Source organism: Parambassis ranga, chromosome 21 (assembly GCF_900634625.1).
Source record: "Parambassis ranga chromosome 21, fParRan2.1, whole genome shotgun sequence".
Lineage (NCBI taxonomy): Eukaryota > Metazoa > Chordata > Actinopteri > Ambassidae > Parambassis > Parambassis ranga.
The window spans coordinates 2,773,437-2,796,830 of NC_041041.1; the positions used below are offsets into that span (position 1 = coordinate 2,773,437).

General features: G+C 43.5%; 1 protein-coding gene across 1 annotated transcript in view; it reads right to left on the bottom strand.

Moving 5' to 3' along the window:
• Positions 1-7,032: 7,032 nt before the first annotated feature.
• nalcn (sodium leak channel, non-selective) overlaps positions 7,033-23,394 on the bottom strand; it is a 57,040-nt gene continuing 40,678 nt past the window's right edge. Inside the window, exons 18-46 of the mRNA XM_028394096.1 lie at positions 20,103-20,239; positions 18,679-18,820; positions 18,423-18,496; positions 17,351-17,452; positions 17,176-17,245; positions 16,904-16,995; positions 16,690-16,812; positions 16,450-16,506; positions 15,909-16,029; positions 15,688-15,819; positions 15,072-15,239; positions 14,447-14,551; positions 14,041-14,147; positions 13,830-13,950; positions 13,641-13,739; positions 13,217-13,310; positions 11,667-11,773; positions 11,509-11,583; positions 11,304-11,423; positions 11,152-11,220; positions 10,908-11,056; positions 10,716-10,809; positions 10,230-10,362; positions 9,570-9,685; positions 9,029-9,186; positions 8,388-8,538; positions 8,147-8,296; positions 7,912-8,029; positions 7,033-7,717 (exon numbers count right to left, since the gene is read on the bottom strand). Of these exons, the coding sequence (XP_028249897.1) occupies positions 7,575-7,717; positions 7,912-8,029; positions 8,147-8,296; positions 8,388-8,538; positions 9,029-9,186; positions 9,570-9,685; positions 10,230-10,362; positions 10,716-10,809; positions 10,908-11,056; positions 11,152-11,220; positions 11,304-11,423; positions 11,509-11,583; positions 11,667-11,773; positions 13,217-13,310; positions 13,641-13,739; positions 13,830-13,950; positions 14,041-14,147; positions 14,447-14,551; positions 15,072-15,239; positions 15,688-15,819; positions 15,909-16,029; positions 16,450-16,506; positions 16,690-16,812; positions 16,904-16,995; positions 17,176-17,245; positions 17,351-17,452; positions 18,423-18,496; positions 18,679-18,820; positions 20,103-20,239 (3,327 nt within the window). The 3' untranslated portion in view covers positions 7,033-7,574. The remainder of the gene's footprint in view (positions 7,718-7,911; positions 8,030-8,146; positions 8,297-8,387; positions 8,539-9,028; positions 9,187-9,569; positions 9,686-10,229; positions 10,363-10,715; positions 10,810-10,907; positions 11,057-11,151; positions 11,221-11,303; positions 11,424-11,508; positions 11,584-11,666; positions 11,774-13,216; positions 13,311-13,640; positions 13,740-13,829; positions 13,951-14,040; positions 14,148-14,446; positions 14,552-15,071; positions 15,240-15,687; positions 15,820-15,908; positions 16,030-16,449; positions 16,507-16,689; positions 16,813-16,903; positions 16,996-17,175; positions 17,246-17,350; positions 17,453-18,422; positions 18,497-18,678; positions 18,821-20,102; positions 20,240-23,394) is intronic.

Below are 23,394 nucleotides of genomic sequence, written 5' to 3' on the forward strand. Positions count from 1 at the left end.
TACCCAGAATGAGAAATGTTCATGAATAAATAAGCAAAGTGCTCAGTATAAACATAGTGTGCAGTTTTCACACTGCTGGTATGTGATGCCTCGCAGCAACTCCTCTTCACCGTCACTCTCCATTCCTCTCTCCTCCCCCTCTTTGAGCTGTGGTGTGTGATGTGTTCTTCTCACTGATAACTGGCCCTGATCAGACATCTCATTCTATTATTTACAGGTAAAATCGCAGCATTATGTTGCAGCTTCACATCACCTTGACTTTTAACCTTTGCAGAACAGAATGTTTGTGAGCAGCAGCATGCGCAGTGAAGGTGACTGAGAGGATTTGTGGTCTTACTCTGCACTTACTGTGTGATGATGTCTGCATGTTAGAGCTCAGATTTAGCCTTAACTGGCACTGAGTGGAGAAATGTGCCAATACTCACATGTACAATTATACTGCTTTAGATTCAGAGCAAATTCTACTAACATCTACTAAAATGTGTTGAATGTTATGAATGTTAATTAGTTTTTTTAAAAAGCTTCATGTTCTCTGCAATTAGTCTGGAAACTAGGTGTTTATTTTGGTATTGGTATCGATCAGTCAAATAAAGCTGAGCATAGCATCAGCTATCATCCATCCACCCATCCATCCATCCATCCACCCATCCATCCATCCATCATCCTGCAGTGCAGGGTCACAGACGTTAAACATCATGCATCACACATTATTTTTTTTTTCCCTGATTTACTCCTAAGAAGCAAAAAATACCAAAAGACTATAGACGACCTTCACTTCACAGGCTCTAAAAGGCTTAAAAAATCATCCTAATACTGAGACTGGGACACAAAGCAGTACCAACGTGACCTGCTGTATGATTTGTTGACATATACAGTAACTTTGTTGTGTTTGTATTGTTGTAAATGCACTGAGAGAGGTTCCCCTTCCTGTTTAAATAATGGTTGACTGTCCACTTCTTTGGTCATGTAAATGTTTCATTGTGCATTCTTTTATTAAGAAAAATGGTCATACCAGTAAGGATGGACACACTCTGGAAAAAGCCATTGTTGTGTTTTTCAAGGCTGTAAAAAGAAGAAAAAGAAGCAGAGGCAGCCTGAGACGCCTCACCCACCCACAGACCAACAAACGCCTGTGTCTGCGCTCCAGTGAGTCTGAATCCCTTTGGCCTCCATTACTCCTGCACAGTTTTTATGGTAAGTCCAGTCATTCACATACTGTACAGCCAAACTGCAACATTCTGTACTATTGTGTTACTTTCTGCAGACTCACATCAGTAATAATGAGTTGTGTGGAGACTGGAGGGGCAACGTGAAGACCGCTGTAGGTTTATCCTCAGCACACCACACTGCCTGAGTGACTGGCCTGGTTCTGGGATCATTATGTGTGCTTGAGAAATGAAAGTATTTATCCCAAGCAGCGGTTTCTGTCTTCTCACTTCCTGTGTGAAATTAATTGCTGTGAAGTTGTCATGCCAAATATCAAAATCGTATTTTCAGATCAGATCTACACTGTCTTAAAAAAAAAAAAAAATCTGAGCTGTGCCGAGCCGAGCAGAAAATAATGTGTAACATCACACAGCACTTTGATACTGTTTGATGTTGTTTGCTTTTGAGCGTGTGTCCATGTATCAGCCCCTGTTTGTACATGCATACGCGATAACCCCACACACCAGTTACAATTTCAGGATTTGGAAAAAATTGAGTGTGACTGTGTGGAGCAGAGAAAGGTTACATTTGGAAAAACAAACTATACGACAACAGCGCTCTCTTTTGATATTGTGATTGGCAAATCTTCAAATGCAGCCAAACAAAAAAGGAAGAAAAAAAAAACAGAAACAAAGGAGAGGCAAAAATTGAAGTTGTCAGTTTGTACCTGAGTTGTCCCAAACTATCCCATTCTGCAGCCTGGTGGGGGTTTCTGTCAGCTGGCAGCATCTCTCTGTCGTTGCCTTTTCATTTCTCTGTCTGGGCTCCTGCACATGGCTGGGTCTGAGGCTTCAAAATGACAGTGGGAGGAGGGGGGGCAGATGACAAATACATACATTAAAATCACAAAATCATTCACAAGTTTGTGTGTGCAGGTGGGGACAAATGATAGGCAGCAGAAATATGGATGTGATGATGATGATGATGATGAGGAAGGTTGTTCATTGCTTTTAAAGACTTTCACGGGCTGATACAAAACTGTATCTTTTTCTTTTATGATGACACTTGCTGTGTTGCTGCCATAAGTCATTTGTGAGTACTTTTCAAGTTTTCCTTCGCCTCTTTATAATGTCTCATCCATTTTCTGCTCTCTTTTGCACAATTTGACATAATAGCAGAGTAAAAACATGAAATTATAAGGTAACGTCTCACTAAGGGCGACAGTCACATTAAGAAAATGCCTTTCCTGTGATCCGTAAGATTGCTCGCTGCAGTGAGATTTAATAGTTTGAGCATAGCACCCCCTGCAGGCTGACATTATTTCCTGCTAATAATACCCTCAATGCTCGGACTGGAGCGGAGGCTCTCATTGTTACCCTGCAATTACCGGCCTTTCTACTTTGATTGGTGGGTAATTGACTTGGTTTGAGCCTGTATGATTTTCCTTTCTGAATTTGCCACTCATATTCTAATCTTGGCTTCAGATCAGACAAAGCCTGTCTCCCAGTAATTAAAGACGCCAAAGCCAGGTGTAGAACCGGGGAACTGGGGGAACCATAGCCAGATGAATGGGACTGATTAGGTGTTTAGTGAAAATGAGATTTTCTGGCTCAAAGACAAAGTAAAGGCTCTTGCTCGGTGCTCAGTGTTCAGTGGGGTGGCAATTGACTGCAGTTGATGAGGTACATGAGGTAAAGGCCTGAAAATGACTTCCTGCATTCATCATTTTTACAAAGGAGCCGCGGTGTCAAAGTCAGGAGTTGTAAAAGACACACATCAAGCATGAAAGAGCCTTCTAAATTGAACTTTTATGGAAGAAAATGACATTTCTCCCTCTAATTATGCAGAACATAAACTTTAAAATGTGTGTCAGGATGAGACTGATGGCAGATTTATCTCTTGTGTTTATTTGTCACTTTGAAGGATAAGGAGTGTGGGGAAAACGGTCAAATATCTAACTTTTTAAACAAAGTATTAAAACATACGTGAGTTGTCTGTAAGTATATAATAATATCTGGGACTTGTGTGACGAGTGTCCTAAGTGAACAGCAGCTGTGGTCTAGTCAAGGTCAGCAAACTTTGAGTGGTGGACAGACGCCAAGTAAATAAATACAAAAATGTGTTTTTTTTTTCTCCTCCTCTTCATTGAGACTGGAATGGATTTTAATCAACACATTATGCCAGTTGTTAATTGCTTTTGCCGCCTGCTGCTAAAATAATTTGCTACTTTTTTTATTGTAGTAGTAGCCATCTGTTTCAAAACACGGGGACAGGATCGGGCCTGGACCCGCGGTGGATGTTGACATGAGATACAGCCGGCTAATTTGCACTGCCGACACCTTATTTATGAGTGTGCTGAAAAGCTGAAAATATGAAAATAGTCTGAAAACACATATAAAAAGCAGCATCGCACATCACTGAGTGGAACAAAGTCACTAAATGTGGCAGCAGCAGCAGCAGCAGCAGCAGCAGCCTGTGCGTGTTTTGACATTTGGCCCTGAGCAACAATGGTCTTCTTATGAGGATTTAACCCCTGTCTGTTTCCCTTTAATTGCTGAGGGCAGTTTCTCTGGTGTCTTAAAGGGACAATAGCCATGAGGACAGACAGCTTTTAGCCTGCTTCACCTCATATTTACTCTAATCAGTCTTACTGTTGAGGCTGGGGTCTGTGGTTGGCTGGACTGCCCCTCTGTTTGGTCTGATTTCAGCTCTTTACTGTGTGTAGTTAAAGAAAATGAAGCTAGGTGGACAATAGCTGCAGTGTACAACATGTGACCAAAAGTAAACGGACGCCAGCTTTAGCTATGTTTTTAAGTTGTAGTGTTAGTACACTGATGATCCATGATCCATGATTGTTGTTCAGCAGTTTGAGCTACTGTTCTGCATCAGCTCTGAGCACAGATTCCAATTCCTAGATGATATGTGACCAAAAGTAAATGGACACATGCATCATCATGCATTCTGCTGCTCTGTTTTTAGTTTAAAACAAACCCTGCATTATACTACCTGCAGCTGATGATTGTTTGCATTATTGATTGATTGTCTATGATAAATCAATCAATGTATTCTGACATTTTATGGCCAGATCAATAAACAATATCCTGAAAATGTTCCTTTTTCCAGGCTTACAGTTCATAAGACTCATTGATGCAGCTTTACAGCAGATAATGAGGATTTAGATGATAACCTTTGTGTGTTTGTCGGCACAAAAAAAAGCTCAATGAAATGATCTTCACAGCTCACTGTGGAAGAACTTGTCTGTTGTGACCTCATCGCCCTTCATCAATGCTTAATGGGTGGACAGGGGCAACATTAGAGGCCAGTACACACATGTGGTGGCTGGGTGTCCGCATACTTGTGTCCACATTCAGGTGAAGGATTGTGAGGAATCCAGTGACATATGAAACAGGAAGCACTTGCTGGTTAATAATCTGATTGGTCACGCTGTGAATTCAGACCTTGTGGAGGAGGGTGACAAGTGTGCTCTTATTCATATCTACAGCACTTTCTGACACTTCCTCCTCCGGAGCCAGGTTTTAATCACCCATAGAGACTCTCCTGCTTCTGCACTGGGGTTGTATGGTACAAAATGAGTCTTTTATTTAATAATTTCCTCTCAGCGTCTCTGCATCCATCTTGCATCACAGGCAGAGAGGGCACTTTCTGGTCTATGTGATGCTGTTGCTGCCACTAGGGTCTGAATGCTACATCTCTACAGGAGGCGGCAGAGCTATCAAAGCCATCGTGTACTTTAATTACAGGTAATCTCGACTCAAAGACACCCTTCCACTCCCTCTGCTCTTTAAGAACTTCCTCCTCAATTACCAAAGTGCCTCAATTAGGCCCTAAATAAGCACTGGACATGCACAAGGGAGAGGTGGGCAAATTACAATCGAGAGGGTAAAAACAACAGGCCCTGTAAGAGCCATGGTGATGCAGAGGCAATTAAAAGACAAAAAAGTGTTCTACCACGCAGGGCGAAAATAAGAAAAAAAGGCAGAAAAAGCCCTTTGATGAGCGAATTCTCAGCTAAGTGGAGCTTAAGAGGCGACGGATGAAGGGGAAGAAAGAGTGAGAAAAGATAAATTAAAGACAGTTGATTGGCAAGAAGGCCGATGTCACACTGTTTCCCTACAGGACCATATGTCAGGGAGAGCACTCGGTCACTGAGAGACTGGAATGTGTGAGTAAGTCATGATTTCTATAGAGCGGGTAGGCGTCCCACAGGCGCTCTGCTTTCCACACATTCATTATCCAGCCGAACCCCATACACACCCCATCAACTGTGAAACTTACCAGGCTTTTGAATGGACAAATGAAGACCCCGTCCCTTTTTAATAGGCTAATTCAGTGTCTAACGAGGACCCTTGTTAAGGGGAAATACTTTATCCAGCAGTTTGAATGTGAGAGCATTCGTCAATTATCTCCAATCTGACCCAGAGCTGCTGAATTAACAAGAAATACATACACAGTCTGTGTGTGTGTGTTCATTCTGTGGATGTGGGATGGACTCACACTGACCTGGAAGGCTGTTTGAGCTCATCTAAATCCACAGCCAGCAGCTCACAGCGGACACACACAGGCCTGTCATCATCAGCCACCACTGTGAAATGGAGAAAACGCTGGGCACAGGACAAGCAGTGACTCAGGAGAAGCACAGAAGGACATCCAAGCTGCAGAAAGCAATGCAAATATATGAAACAGCTTAACAGGGCATCCAGGAGAGGGCAGTGTGATCCACAGAGGCTGTTTACTCTGAGCAGATGTGTGTGTGAGGAGAATCATTAAACAGCATCTGTCTATTCAATTACACTCTTTGTTAGTCTAATTGAATGTTTAGATAGAGGAGTAATTACATTTCCCATGAAGTGAATTTAATTACAATCTAAAACTAGTTAAAAAAAAAAAAAAAAAAAAGGGGGGAAGTGTGCTTCAGAGGAGCCGGCATGTATAAACAGGATGTGAAAGGTCAGATGTGTTAATTTTATCTACACCGATCGGCCAATCACAGCTGATCAATAACACTGGCGTGTGAGAGGGTGTGGTTCACTATATGGCCAAAAGTATGTGGACGTTCAACCATGGCCTCCATGTTTCTGGCTCTCCGTCCACCCCATTAGGCATTTGTAAAGTCTAATGAAGGGTGATGAGGGCAAAGTTCTTCCACAGTGAACTGTCAGGATCATTTCTTCTTTGAGCTCATCTAAATCCTCATTATCTGCTCTAAAGCTGCAAAAATGAGTCAATGAATGAAAGTTAGAACTGAAACAGGAACATTTTCACTGGTTTGTCCATCAAATGTCAGAATATATTGATTGATTAATTGTGGACAGTCAATCAATAATGTAAACAGCCATTATCTTCAGATCTAGTAGACTACAAGATGGTTTTGTGTCCATTTACTTTGTCATGTCAAGTGGGTAGGATTGATTGATGGGTGGGTCTGCAAACCTGCAGTCTGTGTTCCTGGTAGGATGGAAGAAGGTGAACCGGTGGAGGCTGTGTGATGCTTTGAGCCTGTTGATGCTACTATGTAGCACGCAGCTTAGCATTGCTGCAGGTGGCCCTGGTGGCCTCTTTCAGCAGGATAATGCTCCCTGCCCCAAAGCAGCGACGGGCTAGGGATGGTTTTTAGCAGCAACACAAAGCAGTTCAAGGTTCAAGTCCCCAGATCTGAATCCAGACCAGCCTCTTACACCTTCACAGGTCGGGAGGAGTCCGTGCCGCCACATGCATCTGCTGGGATATGTTGGAAAGAAATGAATATAACCATTTTTGCTCATAAATGCCCACTTAGTTTAGGCCTTTATTATAATAATTTAATACTTGATAAAGCTTAGAATTCTTTATAATAATTTACAAAATAGTTGATGTGTTAATGCCTCACAGATACAGATCATTTAAATACATTCACAGTCATAAACCTAAAAGTTGATAAATTTACTTGTTCTACCAACAAGAACAAGCTCTGGTTTAAGTATAAAGTGACTATAAGAAAAAAAAATCAACACTTATATGATTAATACTGAAGACCACACAAGAAAACCGACCAACAGAGACGAAGCAGCAACACGAAAGAACGTCGGAAATGTCTGCAGCTGCGTCAACACCACTGCTTTTTAAATATAGACAGAGAAGAGGAGGAAACAAACACAGCAGCAGCGTCTTGGTTTGTTGTATGAATACATCATGGCCTCAGTCATCAGATAACCTGCCTGCATAGACAAAAAAAATGAAACTCAGTGGAATTAACACGGGAAAAGTAAAACCTATCCCAGAGGTATGAAGTCGTAGCCTCCACAAACACCGTCTGTCAACTTTCTGAGCAGAGAACGTGTCGCTGTCATCGATCAAGAGGAGACAAAAACGACTTGATTCAAACTGCGAGCTTCCTCAGTAAAAAACTGCAGGATCAGTGCAACTCATCTCTAAATGTCAATGAGGTCGTCGCCGCTCTCGTCGCTCTCCACGGTCAGCTGACGGGTCCACCACTTCTTCACCTCTGACCCCGAGGAAGCCTCGTCCTTGACGGGGTTCATCTTGCAGACGATCGACTTGACACTCGTGCGACCTGACACAACACACAAACACAAGAGACATTTGCAGACATTCTTGGGGGCCTCGTTGCCATGGCACCACTGAAAGGAAGAGTTTGTGGACGGATACACCGGCACAACAGACAGAAACTTTGCTCCAGTTTAACTTTCACAGAACGTCCTTTAAACAAATGCGCAGCCTGTAAAAGACACAAAGAGGCGTGCACACCTGCAGGCAGCCGCCACTGTCCCAGCTTCCTCTGTGGTCTCCCCAGGTCGGAGGAGTCCTGCCTGTAGCCTCCTCTGTCTGACAACGTGGGGCTGAGGAGCTGCTGGAGACCACTCATCTAAACAAAGAGGAGATATCCTTTGTTTCAAGCACTCGCCTGCGGATTGTATGATGTGCTTTCTGTGTATCAAGCTGTGTGTGTGTGTGCAGCGGTGGTTTGCATGTAGGGCTTTACCTCAGGCTGCGAGGGGTTGTCTGGGTTGTTAGTGTTGTGGTCTTCACTCGGCACTGTGGTCTCTATGCTGGGAGGGTTGAGGAAGCGGCTCAGCTCCTGCTGCTGGCTCTCTCTCAGGCTGTGAATGATGCTGCACGACTGCTGCTGCTTCTGTTGAGCGCACAGGCACACACACATTTAGTTACACACACGCGAAAAAAGAAACTCAAAAGTGAGATTGTGTGTTTTCTTTTAAACCAACCGCTCTGATGCGTTTGAGACACTTCTTCAGCCACATGCGTATGGTCTGCTTGGCAACCTCTTCTTCAATAGTGTACTCCAGCTGTTCCCTGGCCAACAGCTCCTCCAGCTGGAGAGACTTTCTAATGTCCACAGAGCGATATGACAGCATGCTGTATGATCACACACACACCACACACAGACAGACAGGAGAGAGACATCAGAGACAGAATCAAGATTATGAAGGTGTTAAATCATGAGGTTTAAAACGATGTTGGGTCTTACATGTCACTACCAACACAACACAAACTGTAGAAAATGGGATATTTAAAATTATTTGTAGGAGAGAAAAGAAATTCCTACAATTTTTACAATGTTTATTGGGATTTTCTAATTTAAATTAATTTAATTTCTTTTTTCTTTCTTTTTTTTTTAAAATTTATTTATTATTTATTTATTTATTTTTCAATTTTAGGATACCTAACAGATGACATTGCCAATGGAGCCTTCGGCTCATTTGCAGTAATTTTATTTTTTTGAAAAATGAGCTTTGTCCTCATCATATAAATAATCTAGTCAGTAATCTGACTGACCTGCATCATTTATTTAACCTGAGTTGTGTATTTGAGGGTTCATACTACATGCTGCTTCTCTCTGTGTCACCTGAGCACATCATGGAAGGTCACATCTCCTCCGCTGTGCAGCCTCTCCATCTCGTAGCACATGTGTTTGAACAGCAGCTTGTCTTTGTCCAGATCCACCTCCAGCCTGCCTCTGAGCAGGCGGAGCAGAAACTTCACCCTGGACGTCGGGATCACTCCCTGGAGAGACAGCCGCACAGGTCACACAGGACGTTACCACGAACAACTGTCAGCTTCAGTCCCATCAAAGAACTATGATACAACATGAAAGAGCTCCTTAAAAGTCCCTCTAAAAAAAACCAGCATAAACCACTAATGAGGCCTTGGGAGGTCGATTGTGTGGTAGTGGCAATAATGATAAAGGCTATTTCTGGATGATATTCTAGATAAACAAGAGGGGGGGTCTAGATTTTTAATCCAGCACCCACTGTTCTAATTACTTTTACTCCTATTACTGGATGCCATGCTCCATTCCCTCCAGCCTACCCTCTCATTAGCTCTTGTGCAGCTCCATAATGTTCTCTATAATCTCCTCACCCTCTCTCCCATTGTTAAGATCTCACCTCCCGTTTGTCGTCCACCATGTTCCAGATGATCTGGAAGTGCCTCAGGTCATTATAACTCAGCAGCTGGTCCTCCTCAGTGGAGTAGAACAGAGAGAAGTTCTCCACAATGATGGCTGCAGAGACACAACAGACGCATATTTGAAGCAGTATCTCTGTAGCTGACACTGCACCACACATCCGCACAACACTGGAAGCGCTCTGCCACACTTTGGAGTTGTGGTTTAGTAGTGTGTGTGTGTCATAGTATTGTGCAGTCAGCATCATCACAAAAAAGAGAGCAGGCTGTATTTACATGATATTTCATTAAACAGTTTTAGATGCATGTGTATTAAAGAAGGTTGTAACGCAATATATAACAAAAGTCTGTTTGATATGATATTACAAAGTGCTCTAATGAGTAATCTGTGAAGATCCACTCCATCAAACACCATGAGTTTACCAGTGGGGTACCACAAGGATCCTTTATAGGGCTGTTACTTTTTAATCTGTCCATGATTATTCTTATTTCTTAATGGTTGCTAATATATTATCAAGTTTCTCAAAAATGATCTTGATCAAATGTAAAATGCCACTAGCTTACTTTTTTTTCCTTAAATTGAAAACAAGCTAAAGTCATAAATATGACAAATAATAACAAGCACACATTCACATACGGACCTACAAGTAAGTTGAGCATAATGTATGCTATAATGACATAGAAAGAGCAGAAGTAGATCAGTGCTCCGGCGTAGTTCCCGCAGTCAGTCTCCCAGTAGCGATGTTTATCCGGGGTGCAGAATGGAGGCTGCACCTGGAGGACAAGAAAATGCATCAAGCAGTGAGGCATTAAAACACATCAAATGCTCCATGAAATGTAAGCTAAGGAGGGCAGCTCACCGGGATGACGAATGACATATTTACATGTGATAACTAGTCGAGCAGATAACCACGTTAGCACAGGCATCGTTTGTTTTGAGTAAAATACTTCCAGTAAACCTGCTGGTACTGAGGTCAGTGGAGAATCCAGAGCAACACGAACACTACAGTAATTGTTGATTTTTATGTGAGCGCCACAAACTGAGGTGACGACAGCAGAATAATCTAGATAATACTCAGTGACTGTGAGTGGCTGTGGATGTGCGCTGGACCTGCAGCCCATCTTACCATGCAGTCATGCATGATCTTATTCCAATCTTCCCCTGTGACAATTCGGAAGAGAACAGTGATGGCCTTTCCTGCTGTGGAGAAGTTGGCATGCCTGCGATTAAAGAAGACCAGACCTACTTTAGTGCATCTGCTGCTGACAGAAAAAAAAGAAGCAGGGCCGTGATGAAGATCAGGGAACAGAATGATTACCGGTTGATGTTCTCTCCATATTTGACGGTTCCAAAGAGAACCACGCCGGCAAATGCATAGCAGAGGAGGAGGAGAAACATGCCCACGATGATGAAGAAGCTCTTGTACATGCTTACGACGACAGTCAGCAGCAGCATCTTCAGCGTCACCTTCACACACACACACACACACACACACAGGTTCAGAGACATTAACTACAAAAACAGAAATGTTTGGTACATAAAAATAAAGAATTTGTGCTCACATGTTTCCCACAGATGGTGAAGAACCTGAAGACGATCACACATGTCCCCATCATGTAGGTGTACGCATTCTATGGGGGGAAATTACAGTTTAATTTGCCAAATATATTGATTAACCCTGAACTTCCATTAATGATCCAACATGTTTTCTAACCAATAAGGAAAAGTGCAGAACGATCCAGATGACTCCCAGTGATGTCACCAGCAGGTCGTAGCGATTTCGCCGGCTCTGCCAGTACCCCGCCGGAGACATGGCTATGAGCTTCATCGTCACCTAGGAAACACCACCGTTAGTCCTTATCATAGGCAGGAATGAAACAACAAACCCTCCAAAATGATGGGTGGAAAAACAGGCTCACCTCCAGCACAAATATAAAGGTGAAGACAACAGACATGGTGGCGAGGGGGAACGTCACTTGATCGTCTACGTCCCACTAGAGAAAAGCAGATTTATGGAGTTCACAAAATGAACTTTACACGCAAAGCAATTTAAAAAGCAATAAGAAAAAAAATGTACCTTGACAGACAGCAGGACAGACTGAGCCAGCACCAGCACGGCAATCCCCCGTTTGAAGAACGGGTGTTGTGTGATGTCATACATCTTGGCCCGGAAACCGCCGTTCTCTGTCAGGCAGGTGAGAAACAATACTTTTTCACAACAGAGTTTTTTAATTGTTGAATTTGCTGTAGTGTCCCCATTTGTCCAGGAGATGGCACTGTTGGATTACTTGAACGTTTGACAAGTTATTTAGAGTAGTGAGTTGTGATGCAGGATTTATACACATTTATTCATGTAGATGTACGTATGTCAAGATGAATGGAGCTAGTCTTATTTCCTTATGATCATATCAAAATTTGCAGTTTATATCCATGTCTGTCTAGACTCCTAATAACCACTGATGATGAATATTTTGTAAGGAATTCAATAAAAGTCAAACAAAGTGCTGAAAATAAGGATGTCTGCACGCTGTCTTGAACTATGGTCAAAAATGTAACTGTATGTATTGTAATTTAATTTACTGTAATGTAATTTAATTTAACTAGTTTTTTTTATCACTATCAAATTCAAAGTGTGTCTCAGTTCTAAGAATTCACCCTTCAAAGTGTGCATGTGAAAACCCAAGTCATGTTTGCTCAAAAGCAAAAGTTTGTCCCTCCAGGCATTGATGAGAAAAGGCCAGAAGGATGAGATCTATTGAGCATATCTATACAGTGATGTGTGACTGCATCTCTTGCCTAATGACTCCATACTTCAACAGTGTGTTGGCTTCATTCGTGGTTACTCTCATTTCATGGTTTGTCATCAGCGATTCTTGATGTAAATTTGGTGTGATATTTCATCCTTGTCAACATAAAGAACTCTGTGTTGTTTCTCGTGTCCAAAATAAAACAGAAGTAAAACGTCATCACAGGCTGTGACTGCACACACAGTACTCTGCCTGCGACCATGTGAGCGAAGGCCAGCTCGGTGCTGTAATGATCTGCCAGCAGTGAGTGAGAGAAGCGCCAGCGCCGAGGGCCGCTGGATGCGTATCAAAGTCAGGTTGCTGCTGCTGGAGTTAGCGGCAGTGCTGACTAAAACTGAAGCCATTGATTTTCTGTTAGTTCTCAGCCTCTACTGTACTAACAGGCAATTTCCCACGTTGCCTCAGAGGCTATTCAAGTCTTCTCATGGCTCTAATCACAGAAGGCAGAGCAGCGGTGTTCCCAAGCTCCAAGTGATCAATACGGTACCTCACGTTTGACTATGTGTAAAATGTAAGTAGACACCAATAAAACCGGTTACTACCCGACCATGATGGCAACATTAGAGCAGGCAGAGCTCACAGTCTGTTACAGAGGAAAGTGAGAAATGTAGATTAATCCAGTAAATGAATTGCACCTTAGAAGGCTGTGTTTCAGTGTCTGAGCCTTTTGCATTATCTGTCTTCATATTCAGTTTTTTCATTACTGCTGCTAGTCATCATTCGGGTGTCGGAATGGATCCGTCCAGACATCAATCCTCAGCGAAAAACAAGGACTATTAAATATGGATTAATCTCACAGGTGCTGCTATGTAGGTCTTACCTGGCCGAGGGGGCAGGTGGAGAGGCTGGGCAATTTTCAGTCGACTCTTCAGATCCTCCCATCTTCTCTGGTCCACTGTTAGCAGAGCTGTACCCTGAGAGATGAAGAGGAGACACGTTCAGACCCTGGAGGTGCTGCGTTTGTTATAATTGCAACAACATCACTTCCTCCTCCTTTCCTCTCTTCTTTTTCTTTCTGCTATCATGTTACACAGCTATCATCACATTCATGTGCAGTTCCTCTCTGTGCATGGCTGTGGAGAAAGTTTTAGGTCACATGTGAGCAGCATCCTGCACTGGAAGCCATCCAGGAATCAGGGTTTAAACACCGATTTAGAACACCATCAGACTCTCTCAGACAAAAACGTCTTCACCAACGTAAAGGTACTCTGCACCACACTGGCTGCATCTCTAGGGACTCTTACCTTGTTCTCATTGAAGTTTGCAATGACGACTCCGACAAACAGAGTGAGTCCGATCATGCATCCCAGAAACACGAAGACGTGGATGTAGATGCCGTGGATCTGCGGACAAACAGCAGACATGTACAGAGTGAGCTGACGTCAGCTGAGTCGACACAGAAGGTGTTAGAAAGGTTGCGTTTGGTTTCACACCGGTCCGACGCGGTGAATGATGACGTCTCGGACTTCCACCCAGCCTTTGAGTGACAGCACTTCAAACAGAGCCAGCATGGCGTTCCCCACATTGTCAAAGTTAAAATTTCGTGGGTTAGCCCTGAGGATAAAAAGACAGAGTGGATCCATTAATCACTGGCTGTAGAAAACAACACAAACTCCTGCAGTGATTACAAACAGAAGGTCTCACCAGACTCTTGGTACCCAGAAACCAGGTTTTTTCTCTCCAGCCTTCAGTTTCAGGTTGAGGTTTTTGGAAACACTGACATTTATTCTGAATATGCCGTGACAGTCCTCCTGTGAGCCACCACAAAGAAAGAAACAGCCATTTAACACACATTTACCTTGGAACTGTGATGCTATTACTATCATTGGGAGCAAAATCTTAGTGTCAGTGTAAGTGCAACATTATAAAAATATCTTCAAAATGTTTAATTCAAATTTTAGATGAAATAAAATACATGAGGACAGTTGCAGAGAATGTAGGCTAAGAGGAAGTAGCGGATTATTGATTGAACCGGGGAAACCCCCTGTACTTATTCAGTCTCTGCAGGGAGGGGGGTGCTTCAGTGAAGAGATTATCTTTCTTGCTTTACCCGTTTAAGGATATGGGGGTCGTTGCACTTGGCAAGCTTTCCGGCAAACAGTTGAACTCCGAAGCTTGCGAACACCAGCATTAGCGTGAGGAGCAGAATGGAAACCTGCAGGAGAATCAATCAGGAGTTTAAGGCAGGCGGTACAACATAATCCAGGTCTCAGAGCTGAGCGAGCAAGCTGTGGATGAAGAGACCTCAGGCAGGGAAAACAGTCAGACACAGTCAAAACCCTTAAATACTGAAGGCTTCACATGACACGACAATATCAGCCTGATAATAAAATTCTTGGTAGGCAAAGCGGAGGGTAAGCAAATCCCAAGAGGGCCAAAAGAATGTAATGAAACCCGGGATTCTGAATGAAAACCATGTCAGAGACAGAGGGTTTCATGTCCTCCTGATGCAGACTTTAAATGCTGACTGCACACACAGTTTTCTTCATCGTTTAGGTCATGTTGCAGTTTTAATCTGTCCTATTTTTTCCCATTTAAAAACATTTAAGACAAGAAAGTTCATGTTCCTACTCAAACTAAATGTAAACAAGGTGTAGGTGATTAAAGATTATGTAAAAGTGTCTTTAATACAAACAGCTACCATTCACAAGTGTAAACTGTACATGACCACTGACCAGGAAAATCTCCTTGAATCCTTTGAGAACCTCCCGCACCACCTTCCTCATCTGGGGAACCAGCTTGAAGATCCTGAGCGGACGCAGGCAGCGCAGCATCATCAGCAGCTGAGCCCCAGACTCAGGAGGGACGTCAGGAGGCAGCCAGCACAGGAAGATCAGACTCAACTGCAGCAAGGACAGCAGGGAACTTTATTACCACTCTGTTTCCATTTCCACAGTGCCAACGGTGCTAAGTTTAGACAGACTAAACCAAATAAACAACATTTGCATGTCCTCATGCTGTTGTCATGTTTCCTTTTGAAATGAGAAGCTAATAGGAAACCCTCATTCAAATTCCTTTCCCAACTTGTTCACTAGTAGATTTGCTTAGTTTCCTAAAAACATTGGTTGGTTAACTTTATAAACTAGTATACATTTTTGTCAGGTGCCCCTGCACTGCAGTCCTGATGCAGTGTCTGCTCAGGTAAAGCTTTTCACTCTGAGCTCACCAGCTGTTTCATGGGGACTCTGAAAGCCACTTCTGTGCCACAGCTAATCTACTGAGTGAGTTGGAGTGGGGAACATGGCTGAAAGACAACAAGACCATCACATTTATTGAAATTTGATTTCTCACAAGATAGATGAAGATGTCCATAACTCCTCCGAAGTCTCTGATGACAGCTGTCGGGGTGAAGAACAGACCGTCGGCCATGATCTTCAGGGTCAGCTCAATGCTCATGAAGATGACAAACACATACTCCCCGATCTGAAACAGAGATCGCAGCTGGTTTTAATGACATCTGTCCATTTACGCCCGCCTCTTAATGTGACCATCAATCCGTCTGGCCTTAATACCTGCAGCGTGGGGACGTGCATGACCCTGGTGAAGGGTGACTCAAACATCATGGAGATGCAGGAGCAGATGGTCACTACGATCATAACCCAGTCCAGATAGGTGACTAAACCCAGAAGATCACTGGAAGGACACAAAACTCAGGCTTTAAACAGAGAAACAGAAAGTAGGCCAGGGCAGCTGTCGGGTTTACAAACCAGCAAAACACTCTACACAAAGAGAAAAAGAAGAGGAGAGTGTGGGGAGAGGTATCAAAATAAATGAATCGTGTGTGTTTGTGTGAGCAGCATGATCTGTTCTACAGCAGGATGTCAGAAAAAAAACAGCATCTGCTACAAAGGACTGCAGCTCACTTTAATAAGCAGTCTCCCTGCTCGGCTCAATTACTATCAGGCTGTATTAATGGCTGAGATATATTTCACAGCTCTTAGCAGAGTTTGGAGAAACACAACAGGCAGGTAATAAGCTGGAGAATTAATGAGTATTTCTCTGTTGTAGAATGGACGGATCGATAGGGAGTGATCAATAATTCATCACACTTACTACAGCTGGTGGTATTTGGTGTTCTTCACTGCTCCTGTTATTGGGTCAGTTTTTGATCTAGATATGAAATAAATAAAAAATAATTATTATTTTTCTGACAGAAAGACACAGCTGTAGCCATCTGATCAGGTTTCCATGCTTCAAAGACTTCTTCAAAATAAAATAAACCAGAACTAAATTCACAAAGAGGCAGTTTAAAAAACGTGAAGCGCAGACATATATAAACAGGCTGTTACTTACGCGTTGAAGCGAGCTCGAACAATAGTTCTGCAGAAATTCCTGAAGCGGTGCTCCCGGCCCACGATGAACAGAGGCTTATCAAAGTAAGGATGGTTCTCTCTCAACTCCTCCTCCTGAACTTTTCTGAACAGGTATGGGACCAACACAGCAATGACTGATATGTGTCAGCCCAGGCTTTCTACAACATGTTTATCCGTGTGCATCATGTGGTCACCTTTTCATCTCAGCTTGTTCTTTCTTCTCTTGGATCATCTTGATCTCGCTGTCCTCCCTCTGGGCGTTACGATAGCGTACAGTGCTGGAATGCTGTGACAATAGACAAAATGCTAAAACAAAGTCTTACATTTAATCAAGCACGACTACATATGTTTTAGGAAATGTAAGGAAAACATAGCACACAGCATAACAGCAGCTGTGGAGCTCATCTTTCCACATTATGCCATGAACCTATCAAACAACCCCCATCAGTGTGTGACTTCCACTCACATCCTGGGTGAGCGTCTCCAGAGACTTCCCTCGGCTGATCCTCTGACTGGTGGAGCCATGTCTCAGAGATCTGCAGGTGCAAAAAGGAGAAACAGACTTGATGCTGCACATACTGTAGCTCAGTGCAGGTTTGTGTGATTGTATTTGTTGGCTTGTGTTTCTCTGTTAGACCGACCTGCGCTCCTGCCGTATGTGATGCTGGACACTGAGAATGGAGCGTTCTTTGGCTGGCTGGCCCTCAAAGGATCCACTCAGCATACGCTGCCTGGTACAGGCCCTACAGGAAACGCATCATCAATACAATTATACTGCAATGAAAAACATGTCGGTCTGCATGATCGCGTCAAAGTGTGGTGGTGGTTGCATTCTAGCCAGATCTGCAGCTGATGATCGTTGGCATTGTGGAAAAACGTCCTGAAAATGTTCCAGTTTCTAGAGAAACAGAAATGATCTTCCAATTTTTATGTACAAGAACCCGCCGATCCAGACCTAAAGGCCACCTGACACCTGATGTATCACCGTTATAAATGCTTAATGGCTACATCCCATTGGTGTGCATGTGCGTGTGGGCATTCCTGTGTTTCCTGGCTAACAGCAGAGCCATGTACCAGAACAGAGAAAATGACACAGTGGGCATCAGCAGTGTGTACACACACAGAGACTCTGAGCGATTACTTGTTTTTTGCCAATAAGAACGCATGAATGCCTGCTGGACTGAAGTGTGTGTGTGTGTTCGCCTTTGCTGGTATGCAGGCCTAATTGTGTGTCTGTGTGGAAGATGGCAGGCCAGACAGAACGTGTTATGACTACTGATATGCTGTCTATCTTTCCGTCTGACAGAATAAGGGGGGAGAGGAGAGGAGGGGAGGGGAGGGGGGGCAGATTGGACACGGTGTCGGCAACCTAATCTGCACTTAGTGCCAGCTCTGCCATGCTGAACAGCAAATTATCCATTTACTTTATCGTGACAGTAAATGACTCTGAAGTGGATCTGTGTGTGTGTGTCAGGTTGCTGTTGAAGCAAGGATGCATTGAATATGCACACACAGAGACTGCGATGCGTTATATGACTGTGAGTGATGAATGTTAAACACTATGAGCCGAGGTCTCCAAGGAAAGCTGAGAATCTGGTCTCATCTGGTCCAAAGTAAGAGGCTGTTTAAAGTTAGAGATCGAACATGTATGCATGTGGAGAGTACTGCTTAATGTGTGTTCACCAGCAATGGAGACGTGCAGAGGGGTCTTACCGAAGGATTTTATTAATTGTAGTCTCTTTTTCCAGGAGGTTACGAGCTCGGATGCTAAATATTGACCTGCGGAGCTGAGAGTGCACAGAGTGAGAGTCCATTAGTTGTTAGTTTGTTAAATGTAGTACACCATCTGATCACACAGCACTTCTCTAGGTTTGTCTATACTTTGAGTTTGTAGCCACACATGCTAAGTGTGTATGTGTGTGTGTGTGTGGTAAAGGAATGAGAAAAGAGAAAGAGTGAGTGAGAGTACCTTTTGGTCGATGTACTTGTTGTCCTCGATGGCTGAGCGTTTGGAGTGGTCACAGGAGGAGGACGAAGCGGAGGGCAGACGGCGGAACAAACAACTCGTGTCCTGCTGCTGACGATCAATGAACTGCTTCATAAAACTCTCCCTGGAGTACATGACACACAACAACACACATACGCAAATGTACGGTGTCCCTCTGAAGGAATCCATATGTAAACACAAGTGTATTCTAACAGAATTTAGCTGCAAAATATGAGAGTGGAAGCTCTTGGCTGCAGCAGATGGGCTGCAGAGGGGGATTCTGGGGTGCAGAGACCCAGCTGTGCACTAATCAGCAACTAAATGATCAAATGGATTATGCGGTCCACAGCTGGACATGGTTTAGCTCTCCTGCTAAAAACTGCTCTTCTAAATGCCTTTTCTTTAATAGGCCGTGTTGCAAATGATTACTGGTAACTTCACATCGTTATGTGGTGTTCCAACAATAAACCTTATGAAGCTTCTACTTTCTTTGTCTGAGCCTAAATAACTAAATAACTGATCAGACTGGTTAGATTCATTCATCTGGGTTACGGTCAGAACTTGACTTGTCCTTTCCGAAACGCTGCCACTTCTGTAACCATTCTTTTGTAGAACCACTTGCTGCACTTTCTCTTCAGATTCAGCTGTCCCGATATTTCATTTAGAATTCACTGCTATCATTCAGAATTAATTCTATCATCAATAATGGCATCTGTCCTGGCACAGAAGAACCAAAACAGGCTTAAACTGTGATACAACCACCACCATGCCAAGATGGGATATGGTTCTCATGCTGGCGTGCATTGTTTTTTTTTTCTCAAAACTTTTCATTAAAACCAAATAATTCTATTTTTGGTCTCGTCAAACATTTTTCCAGCAGTACAGAGTAGTAGCAGAGTGGCTGCTTAAAAAGTTACCCCAGGTTCCTTTGTGACCTCATGGTCGTTTACACATAATAATAATAATAATAATGCATTGGTCTTATATTGTGCTTTTCTGCTCTGTTGGGCAGTGGTAAGCTGGAGACTGACGGAGACGTGGCTGCCAAGGTGCGCCTACGGCCTCTCCGACCACCGCCGATTCATTCATACGCATTCAGTGAGTGCACTGGAGGCAATGCGGGTAAAGTGCCTTGCCCAAGGACACACAACAACAACTAGGGAGGAGCTGGGGTCGAACCGCCGACCTTCCGGTTATTGGACAACCCTGCTCACCACTGAGCCACTGCTGCCCTTCTTGATATTTAAGTGATATTTGTTGGACGACCACTCCTGAGGAGGTCTGTCTGTCTTCCAAGCTATGTGTCAGTGGAAGCTGGATAAGCTTTGTTTCTATATTTAAAAAAGACATTAAGCTCTATGAATACACCACATGAATACATCTGTACTGTGCCTGCAGTTGTGTACCTGATCCTGGGCACCGTGAAGTCAGATGGGAGCTTGGAGATCTTCACCATCTGAGGCCTGTTGGGAAACTTTTCAAAGATCCTGAGTCGTAGCGGGAGCTTCTCTTTGGTGTCAGCATTGGCTTCGCTTTGCTTGAGCTAAACAGAGGGAGGAGGAGAGCCGGTTCAGGCGCAGAAAAACAAGACAAAATACTGTGGAAGGGTAAAGTTACCTTTGATGAGAATGGAGAAGAGAGGGGCCGAAATGAGATACAGAGGGAGAGAAGGGCGTTTGGGCTGTGGGGAGGTTTGAGACTTGGAGAACTGCACGTGTGTTCTTGGTATTTATGTGGGGAAAGTGAGAGACTACGCTGGAAACTGATTTGCGGATTGGTTATATCTCAGCTTTAAAGGTGCAGCTTTATGCTTCTGCCTGATGATGGCAGCAACACACTTACCTACAACACACACACACACACACACACAGAACATACAAGCACAGACGACCACGTTTAGGATGAGATCCCACTTACTTTTCATAAAAGAAGGAAGAAGGCAACAGAAGAAAAAAGAAAGATTACTTTGGAGTGGTTGATGGAGAAAAGAAAATGAAGCGACAGAATAAGTGTGTGTGTGTGTGTGTGTGTGAAGGCTGGAGCACTGTGGCACTGAAATAAAAAAAAGAGATGACAAAGGGAATGAAACCAATTATTTTCATTTAATTACATATGGGGGAGGCTGATTGAAATTCCCTTGCAGGTATTCTCTGTCTGGAGATAACCCCTGATGCATTGCAGATTAGGCCTGGAAGTGAACTGCGTTTGGAGCGGTGCTGAATGGCAGCTTATCATTCAGAGGAGGTAACGGCTGTGAAATATATTGACTGGGCTTAGTCAATGTTTCTCTGTCAGTCTGTCTGTCTACCTATGAAAACATCCCTCCACTCTGCTGGTGTGTGTTGGTATTTCTGTCTGCGCTTGCCTAACTGTGGGCGACCGAAAGACTGGAACAGCCTTTGGTATTGGAGGGATAACAGCCAGGGGAAGGAGAGACCTGACAAAGGAGGGAATGGAAATCTGTCTATCCAAGTTCTTTTTCTAGCAGACTAAAATGTGGGAGCTTCTTTTTTACCCTGAGTGGGTGAGTGGTGAGTGGCATACTGTGAAGATGGAATTATGCAGCAGCACTTGCTTGCCTGGGCTTTCTGTCTATATGCTGACTCCCAAGATAGACGCGGGGTGGAACGCGGCAGAAACAGAGACTGAAATGAGTAAAAGAGAGAAACTGACGGATAGAAACAGGCAAAAAAAAAAAAAAATGTGATGATTACAAAGAGACAAAGTAATTTTCAGATCTTCAACACTAATGTAGATTAAAGGAATTGAATATACTGCGTCTGCTGCAGCAGTATAATGCGAGCTTCTTCTTCCTACTGCTGCAGTTCTCTTGGTGGAACTTGCAGAAAGTGCTGCAGTCATCTCAAATGCTACCTGTATATTTGGATGCTGAAGCAAAACACACACAATCACTGAGGCACACATACACACGTACAGTGCAGAATTTATATGGACGCTAGGGCTCCCAAAGGTCCTAATCAATTGGGCCAACTCAGCGAGATGTGCAGTTTAACCGAGGCCTCTTATCTGCAGCAGAATCCCAGTACAGCAGAAACTTTCAGTGCCATGTGCAGTATGGCCCTTTGTTCCTCTCTGGCTGTCCATCCATGCACCTCTCCCTCAACTTTTAAGTAAAAACCTAAGTCTCAGCCTTGGATTCAGTTCATTCCCTTCTTTCCTGACTGAGATGTTGCTATTAAGACCCGTTTTCACAAACAGACAGCTGTGGTTATTTATTTATATGCTGCATCTGGGGACCCGCCTACTTTGGAAATAAATAAGCAAAGGATTCAATCTGGGGAAAATGAACCCACTATAGCAGAGAAGGTATGGACCGTCTCAGCCAAAGCAAGGACTGACTATCAGCTATAGTGCTTAATGTATGGTTCGCTCAATTATTGATGCTGTGCAAGGCTGTTGAGTGAAAGGTTCACCTGGTGGGTAGGTGAACCAATGAACTGCCATATCACTATTAACTATACATGCTAACACAGATGGCCTTCATTCGGGTCAATACAGTGAATCAATAAAGCACACATGGAAAAGAGAGTTTCAAAGCAAAATCTATTCTCTGCTGATTATTGGTCCTATGTGTCACTGTAAAGTGCACACAGGGACGATAGCATTCATTCATTCATTCATTCATTCATTCATGCACTGTACTTAGCAGAGCTATTATCTTTTTTATTAATACACTTTTCTCGTTGGAACTAAAAAAGAGCCAACATGTGACATCCACCTGCACAGTCCGTCTATGGGTGTGTGTGTGTGTGTCTGCCTCTCCTTGTGTCATAGTGAACGGTTGATAAATCAAAACTACTACTCGGCCTGCCACTGATGAGATTTAGTGTGCCGTGGTGTAACAATGGAGCCAAGACTAATGTGTTTTGCCTTGAGACCCATTCAGGTGACCTGCAACTGCTTCCCCCTCCATTCAAGCCAATTTCAGGCTCCGCTGAGCTGGTGAACTTTCCGTTCGGGATTTCCGGAGCTTTTCTCTTCTTGACCACAGCTCAGGGGAAGAAAACTAATACTGACCATTAGCATTAGACCAAATACAGTCATAGTCGTACAGTACAGGGAGAGCATGGGGAGAGGATAAACCCTGTCAGGATCAAAGTGGAGGAGCAAACACAAGCTTAAAAAGGCAAAAATCCATCCAGGAGGGATACTTTAATGTCATATGCATGGTAGCTTTATGCCATTTGCAGCCAAAAACAGCTATTTCCCGACTATATTGAGCAATCTTACAGCTATTTACACCTGATACAGTACGGCAGCAATAAACCAGCCACCAAAAAAAACACCAAAACTGTCAGTATCTCTGAAGCATTTTAGAACAAAGGAGAATAAACACTCCTTATTGACATAGACAAGCAGGTGTATTTTTGCACTGTGCAACTGTAGGATCATTCCTTTTAAACTGCCTCAGAGACGCACAAACACACAGTATAAATATTTGTGAGAGTAGCCAGTGGAACAATGAGGAAGTGATGAATAGCCACCTCCAAAAGTGCTGCCCACACACACACACACACACACTAGCCCGCTGAATGCTCGTGGGCGTATGTGCATACAGCCATCAGAACCTGACATTCACCAACATGGCCAGACAACAACTGTTTATGTGTGAGAATATGTGTATGTGTGTGATCATCCTCTGCACAGCTGTGCATGCTGCGTGCTCCATCGTTCAGC